A 14,240-nucleotide genomic window follows, 5' to 3' on the forward strand; every position below is an offset into this window, starting at 1 on the left:
CCCTGAATCCTGCCAGTTTGCGGCTCGAGTTGACTTTGTGTCACCGAGACCTGCCAGGGTAATTGACGGATTATCAGAAATTGACGGATTATGGGGAATTGACGGATATCAGGAATTGACAGAATTAAAGGGGTACACCTAGGTGGTAGTTTTAAATTGATTTCAATGCTTTTAAGAGAGTTTTATTGACCTTGAGTATGATTGGCATATACGTATATAATTATGTGAATGCATTGATTTTAGTACGAATATAATGAAGAGGAAAATTCAGTTTTGCATAACTGTTTTTACAGTGGGGTTAGTATGTTCATATGCTATTTTCTAGACCTTTTTTTTTGTCCACTCACATTTTTGAATGTTTTGCGCCCCAGGCAATAGATGTGCACCAGAGCGCCACCACCGGGCAGATTCCACAATCCGCTCCACTCTTCCTCTTATATAGAATTTTCTTTTGAAATCAAATTTTTCTGTTGTATATTCCTGAATTAGTTGCTCTGATGATTTGCCCTAGGACTTTCTGTGTGGCCTAAGGCCGTTTAGTTTATCAGAACTGTTTGGATCTTAAATTGGAAGCATGTTGGTAGTTGGGATATGTATATTTATGCTTTTGACAAGTGAAAATTCTAGGAAATGATCAAATTGCAGGGGAGACTTTGCCGAATTTTCGGTAGAAGTTGAAATTGTAATAAACTTGAATTTTAACTAGAAGGGCAATTTAGTCATTGTGCCCGGTAACCGCCAAGTGTCGGACATGAACAGGGTTTGGCTCGGATATCAAAGTGAAATTTGGGTCGGGTCCTGTCAATATATATATATGTCTATATCTATATCTATATATTGAATAGTTGACAACAGTGTTTTTATCTCTTTAAGTAGTGTGGGGTGTGGGGTTGATGAGTTTTTTATTTTTATTTTGTGTGCTGGATGTGTATATAGGGCTAGTTTGGGAAAATAGTGAGGTTTTCTTAGAAATTATGAAAATTTGAATTACAAGTTGGAGTGAACTTTTAATATGGAGTGAACAAAGAGAAGTGCGGGGTTTAAATAGAAAAACTTTATTATTATTGATAAATATATTAGATATGGGTAAATTGCACCAATGGTCCTCAAACTTGTATGCGTGGTACATTTTGGTCCCTAAATTAAATTATTAGTCCAAATGATACCCAAACTCTATGTTAATTGGCCATTTGATCCAACCGTTAGGTTCTGTCAATGTTGTCGTGAAATTTAAGGGTAAAACTGTCCAAATCATGTAGAACAGCTAATTCTTGAAGCGACAGAGGCGTCATTCGATGAATTCAGCTTCTTCAAACTTGAAGGTAGCGATGTCTGAAAGCTCAACGAATTCAACTCAATCAAATGGGTATTGCTTTTGTGGGATGAAGATTAAACGGCGGACTTCAGGGACAGATCTGAACCCGGGAAGAAGGTTTGAGGCATGCGACCAAAATCGGGTAAGATAGAGTAAGGGTTTTGTTTTGTTTAAGTGAAGAATTGAATGGTGTGCTGGGCTCTAATTGATTGTGTGTAACAACTGATGTGCAGAATAGGCAAACAAGACATCATTTCTTTGAATGGCTGGATAATGAAACATGTCCAAGAGGAAAGGAAGTGCTTCCTGGATTGCTTAGAAGACTCAGAGGTATGGAGGAAGAAATTAGAGCAAGAGATGAGCAACTGAGATTAGTGGAAGTAGAGAAGAAAAAATTGGAAGAGAAAGTGTGTGTTGTTATTGAAGGAAAAAAGGAATTGGAATGGAGTAGACAGAGACAATTGAAATTGGGGTTTGCTTTGATCCTTTCATGGTGTTTGTTTGTAATTTTTGTGATGAGTAGAAAGATTTAGCTATGAATGTTAGGTCTGTAATGGCCTTTTAGGTTTGTAATGGGATTAGAGGTATGAATGTAATGTGGTGTTTGTTAGCTATGAATGTAATGTGGTGTTTGTTAGCTATGAAATAGTTTGTGGAGTATTTTAGGTAAAACAATTCCATAACCAAAACCACACCAATTCCAGAAATGAATACCAATTCCAGAACACAAAACCACACCAATTCCAGAAATGAATACCAATTCTATAACCAAAAACCAATCCCATAGCGAAAACCAATTTCATAACCAAATTGCACAGCATAAACCAATTCCATTACCAATATGTAGAGTCAATTCTAATCCACAAGCTGTGATTCCATAAAATTACATCTGAAATTACAGAACCTAAACCAAAAGGCAGAGTGTAAATCCACAAAATAACATCCCAAAAGCTGTGATCCTATTGTTTGTACTGTAAGCCAAAATGCAGGGCCTTTACATAACCACAATGCATATCCTGAACAAAATCCACATCCCAAATTACACAAAATATATATGATTCCCCCTGCCTTGTGAATGATTATGGTTGTGATAGAACTTCTGTAGGCCTTTTGAATGTTTGTTTTCTGCCAGCAGCCCTTTTGAATCTTGGTCCTCTTGCCAAACCTCTTGCCAAACCTCTTGCCAAACCTCTTCCCACACCTCTTGCCAACTAAAGAAAGAGGACCAATATAAGTTTTGAATTATATTGGAAAGAAATAGTTTGGCCCTCTTTTTGGCCCTATATATTTGATGTCTTGTGACATTCATACAATAATCATCCAAAACATCCTCTTGCAATGATTTCACATCCAAGTCTGTGTCTCTCTTCAGTTTCTTAGAATACCTATTGCAAATCCACTTGGATGAGGCATACTTCAACTTGTCGACCCTCCCACAAGTGTGTTCTAGGCTCATAGTCTTATTACAAATGTAGCTTCACTCTTATCTATCTTTGAAGCATATAAATAAAATGGACATTTCAGTCCTCCCATACATACTACCTGGAGCCTCACTTTGTCATTTTTTTTTGAATTTTATCAACTTGCCATGTAGAATTGCATACTCCTCCACAGCTTCTTTCAAAACCTTTTTGTTTGCAAATCGCATTCCCATCCTAAACTCTGGATTCCTTAAATCCACCTCTCTCCTGTACTCCTTCAACTTTGGCAATTTCTTTTTCTTTCTTTAGCCCTTTTCCTCACCATTACCCTCATCTTGATCCTCTTCATCACTTCCTGTGTCCAAATCCGATGTGTTAGCACCATCTGATGAAACCTCTCCTGGAGCATCATAAGTAGGCCCAAGTGTCTCATGTCCATGGGGCTGAACAGTAGGCTCAACATTCTCACCTGCATTGGCCTGAACACTAGGCCCAATGTTCTCACCTGCATTGGCCTCACCACTAGGCCCAATGTTCTCACCTGCGTTGGCCTCACCACTAGGCCCAATGTTATGACCTGCATTGGCCTCACCACTTGCGCCCCCAACTACCACATTCTCAGCTACAAGCACCTCATCTTCTTGTTCACTGAATTCATAATCACTATCCACAAATTGTGCATCATTTTCCTCATTTCCCCCTTCATTTTCCTCAACTTTGGCAAATTCTACATGTTCATCTGCATCCCCTGGTTCATTGAATGCGTCCAATGTGACACCCTTCCCATGATTTTCTACATCTGCATCATAGTTATATTCTGCACTATCCAAACTAGGCCATGCAGCAGATGCTTGAGTCCCAAGCCCATTACCATTTGAATTTTCCAAATCTGTATAGTACAACACAAGAACCCTATTACATGGCATGCATCCAACCATTTCAACTACTTTACTATCAGAGGTAATAAGCTCCAATATGTTACCATCCTTTTCTCCAGCCTTTCTATACCTAATCTCCATAGTTTGCTCAATTTTCGAAACATCTATTGTATACCCCAACTCTTTCCCTATCTTCCTTAAATCCAGAAATGATAGAAAGTCATCAACAACATTATCTAAATAACAGACCTTACCACCTTTATAAACCCCATTTTCAAACATACCCCCATGGTGTAGTTCAAGAGTGACTCTGTCACAGATATCTGCAAACATTACATATCAAATTTCAGAGTTAGCTGCACACACACCTCCTTTATCTAATGCTACAGGTTTAGGGTTTTAATTTTTTTAAACCGTTTCAGTCAATGGTAATAGTGAATTAAGTGTGAAGTAGACAACAAAGGGACCACACCAAACATAAAAACCTATACTTTGCAGTCAATCCCAGCATAAAGAAAATAGATGTTTCGACATAAAGAAACTGACCTTGGACCACACCAAACATAAAAACCTATACTTTGCAGTCAATCCCAGCATAAAGAAAATAGATGTTTCGACATAAAGAAACTGACCTTGGACCACACACTTGCAATCCCAGTATCTTTTCAACATAAAGAAACTGACCTTGGACCACACACTTGCAAACACAAAACATCGATTTGCAAAACAAGATGAATATAAAATACAGGCAGATATTCCCTTACCGTATTTGGGATTCTCTCCACCCCAACGGAACTCAAACTCCATCAGTGATGAGCATCCACAATGAGCGAAATCCAGAAATTCCCCCAAAACCCCCAAATAGGAACCCCAACAACCTGGTTCTCTGTTGTTGCCTTCGCACCTCCGTTCGTGCGATTGTTCAAAACCGAATGCGACGTTTGGGCTAATCGGAGAAGAAGACATTCAGGTCGAAAAAGACGCATATACCCTTTCAGATTTAAAAAGACGCTTATACCCATCCTAGACCCCGTCACTGCCGTTGACTTGTTAAAAACTCACAGAAAATGTAACGGTTGGATCAAATGGCCAATTAACATAGAGTTTGGGTATCATTTGGACTAATAATTTAATTTAGGGACCAAAATGTACCACACATACAAGTTTGAGGACCATTGGTGCAATTTACCCTATTAGATATACATGTTATAACATGAGTGAAATAACATCGTGAAAAGGCAATAACAGATTTGCTATGAGAGAGAGCAGTTTGGTGCTTGGTGAGCTTTTTGTTATAAGCGTTGTTTGTATAATAATCAGTTTCTGACTATTTGGTAAATATTTGTGTGAAAGTGTTGTGAGCTGTGTATAATGACTAAAAAGGGAATTATGTTGAAATGGCTTTTCTGTTCAAGTGTTTGGTAAAAGAAACAACACTTTCACTTTATCTTAAACATTTTTTTGTATTAAATATGTTTCCATCACATCCTAAAATTATTTTAATTATAAAATAAATAAAGTATTCCATTAAAAATAAATATATTGTCAATAATATGGTCATAACAAAAATTAAGCTAGTTATAAATAAGCAATCATATCTTGCGTCTCCTGTAGTCTCAGCCAGTTCTCTCGATGACAAAGACGGAAGTTCTCTTTCTAACTTCTAATTAATTTTACTTTTATTATTAATGATAGAGCAATTCACTACTACGTTTTACTATTTGCTCAACAAGATTTAGCGCGACGAATACAAGTTCGTCGCGTAAAATGCACTACAGCGACCGAAAAAAAGTTTCGTCGCTCAAAATATTGAAAACTGGCGCGACCAAATTTTTCGAAGCGCAAAACGTCTTAGCACGATAGAAATTTTACTTTGTCGCGTAAAGGTGAATACAAAACAGTGGATCCCGTTAACTGGCTGCGAAGACAGGTTTTGTCGCAAAAGACACCTTAGGCGCGACGAAATCATTTATCGTCGCGTAAGAAAATAGGGGAAATTTTTTTTTTTTTGGGCCCCAAAATACTTGGGAGGGGGGGGAGGATATTTTTTTTGCGCGACGGAAATAGTTTTCGTCGCGTACAGTTTGATGTCGGTATATTATTGCGCGACGAAAGATAGATGTTGCGCGACGGAATGTTGTTTTTGCGCAACGATAATTAGAATTTGCATGACGAAAGTTTGTACGACGAAAATGTCATGCGTGGCGCAAAAGTTTGATGTCGACACGTGCTTGCGCGACGAAAAAAATCGTTTTGCGCGACGGAAAAATGGTTTTTCGAGACGGTAGTTTGCGCGACGAAATCAATGGTTTGTCGCGCAAAGTCGTTCTTCTTCATATTAGAATTCTACCATTGCAAAGGCAGAATTAAAAAAATATAGCATTCTGCCTCTCTCTCAACCTCTCTGCAGCTGCCTCTGCTGTGAATTCAGTACGTTCTTTAAGTAAGTATTTTTTTTCGTTAGTTTAAAAGTATTAATGTAAATTCGTACTAACGCTATTAATTTTGTTCTCGTTAAGGATATTTGTAATTAGCGATTAGTGGAGAACGATTGAGAAGGTATTTTATTCGTTTTATATATTAAAAATGTTAAAGTTAGTTTGTTATGTTTATATTTTTTTTGTGAAGTTATATTTATATTACGTTGTTAAATTGTGCGTGACGTAGCACAATGTGTTGTGATGTACGAAGTTAATTGAAATTAACTTCGTACTTTTATTTTTATGTTTAGTAACACTTAGTTTCCCATTCGAGATTAGTTGGATTTCGTGCATGGATGAGTAAAGCATGATTGCGGTCCAATTAATTCTTAAATTGTCCCACTATTTGGACAGTTTGGTAATGCATAGTGTTGTCACGTAATCTACGGCTACAGGATTATGTTTCGATTGTGGAGATTTCGGTGTCATCTCGGTACGTTCTTCGGGTGGTACATAGGTATTTATACCTATGCCCACCTCAAGAACTGTATCGAGATGCTGCCGAAATTCATCCATGTCGAAAGCTAATCTCATGTAGCCATAGGTTACGTGACAGGACTATGCATTCCCGAATGGGATAGGGCCCTTACTGGAGGCATAAGGTGACATTATAACTTCGTATGAAGTTGTTGTGATTGTTGTGTTGTGATTGTGGTTTAAGGAATTATGAGCAGAAGGTGGATACATAACCCGAATAGATGCGCAGACGAATACTTGAATGGAATCAAGGATTTTATTGAGTTTGCACGTAGACACAACCCAGGTGCAACTAGAATCCGTTGTCCTTGTAGGAGGTGTAATAACACGTTGTGGGAGACAACTGAAATTGTTTGATTTCATTTAGTAAGGAATGGAATGATTGAGACATATAGCATTTGGAACCTTCATGGGGAACAATTAGACCATGCTTCATCTTCAAATGCCACAAGAATGGACAATGTTGAACCTATTGTGGATCCTAATGATCAAGTCATGGATATTATACAGGATGCTTTTCCATTTTCATCGACCAACATCAATCACGAAAGGGAAGATGATGTGGCTACACCAATAGACAGTGCGGAATTTGAACAATTTGAAAAACTGTTAAAAAATGCCAACCAAGAGTTATACTCGGAGTGCGAGAGCTTTTCCGTTCTCACGGCCATTGTAGAGCTAATGCACGGAAAAATAAAGTATCGTATGTCGAACCTATGTTTCGATTACTTTTTGGGGGTTTTCAAGAGAATGCTTCCGACGGACAATTGTTTGCCGAAAGACCGTAAACACACGCAGAAGGTGTTGAATGGTCTAGAATTGGGTTATGAAAAAATTCATGCTTGCAAAAATAATTGCATGTTATTCTACAAGGAGCATGAAACGTTGGATACATGCCCTATATGCAATGAGTCGAGGTTCAAAATGACATCTCAGAATAGAACGACTAAGATCCCACAAAAAGTCATGGGTTATCTACCCCTGAAACCTAGGTTGCAGCGATTGTATACGTCGACGCATACTGCCACAGACATGAGATGGCATAAGGAAAAACGGGTAGACGATGATGTGATGCGGCATCCTGCAGATGGGGAGGCATGGAAAGAGTTCGATCGAACGTTCCCCGAGTTTGCTGCTGATCCCCGAAATGTGAGATTGGGACTTGCCACTGACGGATTCAATCCGTATGGGGTTCTAAACCAACACCACAGCACTTGGCCGATTTTCGTATTCCCATATAATTTGCCGCCTTGGAAATGCATGAAAAAAGAATACATGATGATGACTGTTTTGATAACTGAGGATCCTGGGAGGTCAATCGATGTTTACTTAAGGCCGCTGGTTGATGAGCTGAAGGATTTATGGACAAACGGTGTTCGCACGTACAATAAATCAACTGGGAAGATGTTCACTTTGTGGGCAGCAGTTATGTGAACTGTAAATGATTTTCCAGCATTTGCAATGGTTTCTGAGTGGAGCACAAAGGGTATATGGCATGTCCTGTATGCAAGGAAGATGTAACTTCTGGTTGGCACGCGGGAAAAGTTTGTTACCTTGGTCATTGAAGATGGTTGCCATGGGACCACGAGTGGCGGGAAAAAGATAAAGAGTTCGACGGGAACACAGAGCGTTGCCTCAGACCTAGAGAATGGTCCGGTGATGAGATCTTCGAACAACTTAACCGTTTGGATTTTGTTCCGTTCGGAAAAACAGTTAGTCGGACCAGACCTTCTACACATATGAACTGGACGCACAAGCCTATGTTTTTTGAGCTCCCATATTGGTCGAAACTGAAATTGAGGCACAATCTAGATGTGATGCATGTTGAGAAAAATGTATTCGACACATTGGTGGGCACGATTCTAGATATCGAGGGCAAGACAAAGGACACAATCAAAGCTCGTCTTGATTTGGAAAGAATGGGCATACGAAGGGGTTTATGGATGAATAGGGACAGTGATAAAGCTAGAAGGGATCTTGCATTCTTTTCTATGAAACCGAATGACAAAAAAGAGTTTCTAAAGTTTGTATGGTCTGTAAAGTTTCCTGATGGGTATGCTTCTAATATCGATACCAAGTGATCATGTTTAAGTGTCGATGTTTTGGTAGCAACCCAAATAGGCCGGGAAGTGTTAAAATCGACCATGGCTTACTATCTGTGAACATTAACAGAACTTGGTATGATGATGACCCGTACATTTTGGCAAACATGGCAACACAAATTGTGTATCTAGATGACCCTAAAGCGGGGAGCAGTTGGAAAGTTGTTCAGAAGATGGATCATAGGAACGTGTATGCTATACCAGAACTAGACCCAACTGACAATGTGGTTGACCAACGTTTAGAATCTTCAATGGAAAATAATGCGGAAACACTTCGAGATACACATGTTATACAAGAACCGTTTCAAAGACAAGGAGTGTCTTCAATCGAAATACCGATTCAGTCAATTACAACTGACCTCGGTGATCTTCTGCGATTCGATGTTGCAGTGGGCCCGAGCAACGACGATGATGTAGTCATAGAGGAGGAGGAGGAGGATTGGGAGACCGAAAGTGATGATAGCGACGATAACGAAAGTTATTATAGTTTAGATGATAAATAATGAATTTTTTTGTAATTTTATTATGCTAGTGTACAGATTTTGTGTAATACAAATGTTTGAATATATGTAGTTGTTATATCCAAACCTTATATATATGTGGAGAAATGAAACATTATTAAAATAAATTTAGTTATAAAACATTGGTAAATCAATATATCCAAACCCTTTTAATAATAATTTTTAAATTTATTTTGACAAAACACTTTTAAAAAATGAAAATGATAAACAATCTAATTCAAGGGGGTTGTATCTGTTAGTGTATAAGCATTGAGCTAATTTGAGCTCAGTGTTAATTAGCCTAGTATTTCATTGTGTATTCACTTTGTCTTAGAAAATGACAAGTGTAAGGCTGAGATGCAATATTATGTGTGTGCATCCAGCTAAGGCTAACGGTCATGTACTTCATGCTTTGTGTGTGCGCGTGATTGAATAGAGGAAAAAGAATATACATATCCTTGCTCTCTGACATAGAGAGTAAGCAGAGCAGTTTTACAAATTTCTCTTCTTCCATTCCTCTCACTGCTCTCTTTGAAAAATCATCTAGAATACTAGCAAACACTCTCAAACTTTTACATGGTATCAGAGCCAGGTTCGATCGATTAAGGTCTGGGCATAAGAAATTGAGCTCTACTTAAGTTTGGTTGAGCTCAGGCGAAGTTGCAGAATGTTTGCAAAATCAGTTTTCGACTTGTGATTCATTTCATCTGAGCTAAAAGAAGGCTGGATCTGGAAGTTCTGAAGTAAGAACTTCGATCTTCTCCGGCGAGAATTACGAATTCTGGAGAATTAGAATGACGACGATCTTCAAGTCGCACGGGTTATGGAAATTGGTTGAAAATGGAATTTCGATCTCAGACTCAAAGAAGAAGGTTGAAGGAGGCTCAGAATAGGAAGTTGATGAGAAAACAGCAGCTGTCTATATGCAAGATGCTAAGGCCCTGGGCATTATTCAGACTGCGGTTTTAGATTAGATTTTCCCACGAATAGCTATGCTGGAACAGCAAAAATGTCTTGGGATTTGTTGTATGGAGAGTACCATGGTGGTGATCAGGTAAGGTCTGTAAAATTACAAAATCTGAGGCGTGAATTTGAGTATGCTAGGATGAGAGATGATGAAACCTTATCTGGCTATTTGACTAGGCTAAATGATTTGATAAACCAAATGAAAACATTTGGTGAGATTCTGACTAATGAGAGACTTGTTCAGAAAGTGTTGATTAGCCTTAGCAAGCCATATGACCCTATTTGTCTGGTTATTGAAAATACCAAAAGTTTGGAGACTGTGGAATTGCAGGAAGTTGTAGCTATTTTGAAAAGTCAAGAACAAAGGTTTGATCTACATAATGTGGACACCACTGAAAGGGCATTTGCCTATCTTTCTGTGAATTCAAAAGGGCAACAAAGCAAGAATCATTCTAAGTCTCAAAAGAATTGGAATCCTAAGGGAAAACCATGGGAATCGAAAGGAAAGCCTTAGCAGAACAATTATGCACCAAATCACAGTTTTGGTTCACCACAACAGACAACTCAAGATGCTGCTAAACCATAGTGCAAAGTGTGCTCCAAATTTCACTTTGGTGAGTGTAGATATAAGGGGAAGCCTAAATGTTTTAACTGTGATAGGTTTGGACATTTGGCTAGGGAATGCACCATAGGTAAGGCTACTTAAAAGGCCATATGTGTCAATCAAACTGAGGTGACTGGAAACCTATTCTTTGCCAATAGTGTCATTTCTGATGTGAAAATAAATGGAAACTGGTATATTGACAGTGGCTGTAGCAGCCACATGACTGGAAGTGCAGAATTGCTTGTTGATATAAGGACAAATGTTTATGGAAAGGTGCAGATGCCTACTAGAAATTTGGTGGATGTTGCAGGCATAGGCTCACTGGTGATTGAAACTAGTGTTGGCAAGAAATACATTAGAGAAGTCATGTTTCTACCTGGATTAAAGGAGAATTTGTTGTGCGTTGGTCAAATGGATGAACATGGGTACCATTTGCTATTTGGTGGAGGCATGTACTGCATCTTTGATGGCCCCTCACTTGACAAGTTGGTTATCAAGGTCAAGATGAAAAATAATAGGTGTTATCCTTTATCTATAATGCAAAATGATCAGATTGCGTTAAGGGCTAGTGTGATTGAATGCACTTGGATCTGGCATAAGAGGTTAGGCCATTTAAATCTCAGAAGTCTCAAACAGTTAAGAGACCAAAGTATGGTTCATGGTCTTCCATATCTGGAAGAAATTAATGGTGTATGTGAAGGATGTCAATTGGGCAAGCAACATAGGGACTGGTTTCCTAAGGGCAGGCTTGGAGAGCAAGAAATCCTCCGGAACTGATACACACAGATATATGTGGTCCAATGCAGACTGAATCTATAGCTGGAAACAAATTTTTTATGCTACTCATTGATGATTGCACAAGGATGACTTGGATGTACTTTCTAAGGTATAAATCAGATGCAATAACCTGTTTTAGAAAGTTTAAATCCATGGTAGAACTGCAAAGTGGTTTCAAAGTGAAGTGTGTGAGAAGTGATAGAGGAGGTGAATTCACATCTAGTGAATTCAGCAAATTATGTGAAGAAGGTGGCATTCAAAGACAACTAACCACAGCCTATACTCCATAACAAAATGGAGTGGTGGAGAGGAAAAATAGAACTGTGGTGGAAATGGCCAAAGCAATGCTTCATGAGAAGAATATGCCTTACTCTCTATGGGCAGAAGCTGTTCACACAGCTGTGTATCTCTTAAATTGTTCACCCACCAAGGCACTGGAAAATATCACTCCATTTGAAGCATATAGTGGCAGAAAACCAGGTATTGGTCATCTCAAAGTGTTTGGATCACTTTGTTATGTCCATGTACCAACAGAAACAAGGCAGAATCTGGATGCTAAGAGTGTAAAGGGAGTTTTTGTTGGATATGCTGTTTGTGAAAAGGGTACAGGGTATTTGATCCTTTCACTAAGAAGTTGGTTCTGTCAAGAGATGTTGTGTTTGATGAAAGTATGACCTGGAACTGGAAAGCACAGACAGATACTCAAGATCAATCTAAAACTGAGATTGATTTCAGTTTACATGAAGAACAGAAGTAGACAACAATTGTGCTAGTCCTTGCAGCTCTCCTCAAGCTGAAGAACAAGAGAGAAATATCCATGACACTTCTGAGATCACTAAACCTTATGATCATACACCAGTTAAGTGGAGAAGCATAAATGATATTATGGCACAATGCAATCTCTACATTGTGGAGCCAGAGAAGTATGAAGAAGCTGCACAAGATCAGTCATGGATAAAAGCAATGGAGAATGAACTATCTATGATTGAGAAAAATGGAACTTGGGAACTTGTGAACAGACCAAGTGACAAACAAGTTATTGGAGTGAAATGGATGTTCAAAACCAAACTGAATCTAGATGGTTCAGTGCAAAAGAACAAGGCAAGATTGGTTGCTAAGGGATATGTGCAGAAACCAGGAATTGACTATAATGAGACCTTTGCTCCAATTGCTAGATTGGACACAATCAGGACCTTAATTGCTCTTGCAGCACAAAAGGGCTGGAAGTTATATCAACTAGATGTCAAGTCAGCATTCTTGAATGGAAAGCTGCAAGAAGAAGTGTATGTTGAGCAACCTGAGGGATTTGTGATTCAAGGCAAAGAAGATAGAGTTTATAGACCGCACAAGGCTCTTTATGGGTTAAAACAGGCACCTAGAGCCTGGTATGGAGAAATTGACGGTTACTTTACTGAGTGTGGGTTTGAGAAAAGCTCGAGTGAAGCCACTCTTTATACCAAGACAAGGGGAGAAAATGATATACTAATTGTATCCATTTATGTGGACGATATAGTGTACACAGGAAGCAATCAAGGAATGTTGAATGAGTTCAAGAAAGACATGAAAGAGAAGTATGAAATGACAGACTTGGGACTTCTCTATCACTTTCTAGGAATGGGGGTGATTCAGACATATTCAAGCATCTTTATTCACCAAAGGAAGTATGCATCTTCTTTGTTGAATAAATTTGGCTTAACTGACTGTAAGCCTGTGTCTAATCCTCTTGTAGCCACAGAAAAGTTGATCAAGGATGATGGAAGTGGTGCTGCTGATGAAGAGAATTATAGAAAGCTTGTAGGAAGCTTACTGTACCTTACTGCTACAAGACCAGATGTGATGTATGTTGCAAGTTTGCTAGCTAGATATATGCATGGTCCTTCTAATAAGCATTATGGAACAGCTAAGAGGGTGCTAAGCTATGTTAAAGGAACATTAGACTATGGTTTGATGTATGAGAAAGGCAAGAAAGCAGTGTTGATGGGATATTGTGACAGTGATTGGGGAGGCTCAATTGAAGATAGCAAAAGCACATCTAGGTATGCATTCTCATTTGGAAGTGGGGTATTCTCATGGGGTTCTGTTAAACAAAACTGTGTAGCTCTCTCAACTGCTGAAGCAGAATATGTTAGTGCTTCAAAGGCTACAACACAAGCAATCTGGCTCAGGTTTGTTTTGGAAGATTTTGGTGAATTACAAGCAGATGCTACTCCTATGAAATGTGATAACACATCTGCAATTTCCATCACTAAAAATCCAGTGTTTCATCAAAGGACAAAACACATTGACAGGCGGTATCATTTCATCAAGGATGCTCTACAACAAGGGGCTATTGATTTGGTTTATTGTCCTACTAAAGATCAAGTGGCAGACATCTTTACCAAGGCTTTATCAAAGGAGAGGTTCAACTATCTTAGAGATAAGCTAGGAGTTTTATCAGCTCAAAGCTTAAAGGGGAGTGTTAGTGTATAAGCATTGAGCTAATTTGACCTCAGTGTTAATTAGCCTAGTATTTCATTGTGTATTCACTTTGTCTTAGAAAATGCCAAGTGTAAGGCTGAGATGCAATATTATGTGTGTGCATCCAGCTAAGGCTAACGGTCATGTACTTCATGCTTTGTGTGTGTGCGTGATTGAAAATAGAAAAACAGAATATACATATCCTTGCTCTCTGACTTAGAGAGTAAGCAGAGAAGTTTTACATATTTCTCTCCCTCTATTCC

At 38.7% G+C, this 14,240-nt stretch overlaps 1 protein-coding gene across 1 annotated transcript; it reads left to right on the plus strand.

Moving 5' to 3' along the window:
• Positions 1 to 1,276: 1,276 nt before the first annotated feature.
• Positions 1,277 to 1,901, plus strand: LOC117626767 (uncharacterized protein At4g04775-like). Its single transcript, XM_034358603.1, has 2 exons — positions 1,277 to 1,457; positions 1,549 to 1,901. The coding sequence occupies exons 1-2, from the start codon at positions 1,296 to 1,298 to the stop codon at positions 1,846 to 1,848; spliced, it is 462 nt and encodes a 153-aa protein (XP_034214494.1). The 5' UTR covers positions 1,277 to 1,295; the 3' UTR covers positions 1,849 to 1,901.
• Positions 1,902 to 14,240: the final 12,339 nt, after the last annotated feature.

The sequence above is a fragment of the Prunus dulcis genome, chromosome 4 (assembly GCF_902201215.1).
Source record: "Prunus dulcis chromosome 4, ALMONDv2, whole genome shotgun sequence".
NCBI classification, from domain to species: Eukaryota; Viridiplantae; Streptophyta; class Magnoliopsida; order Rosales; family Rosaceae; genus Prunus; species Prunus dulcis.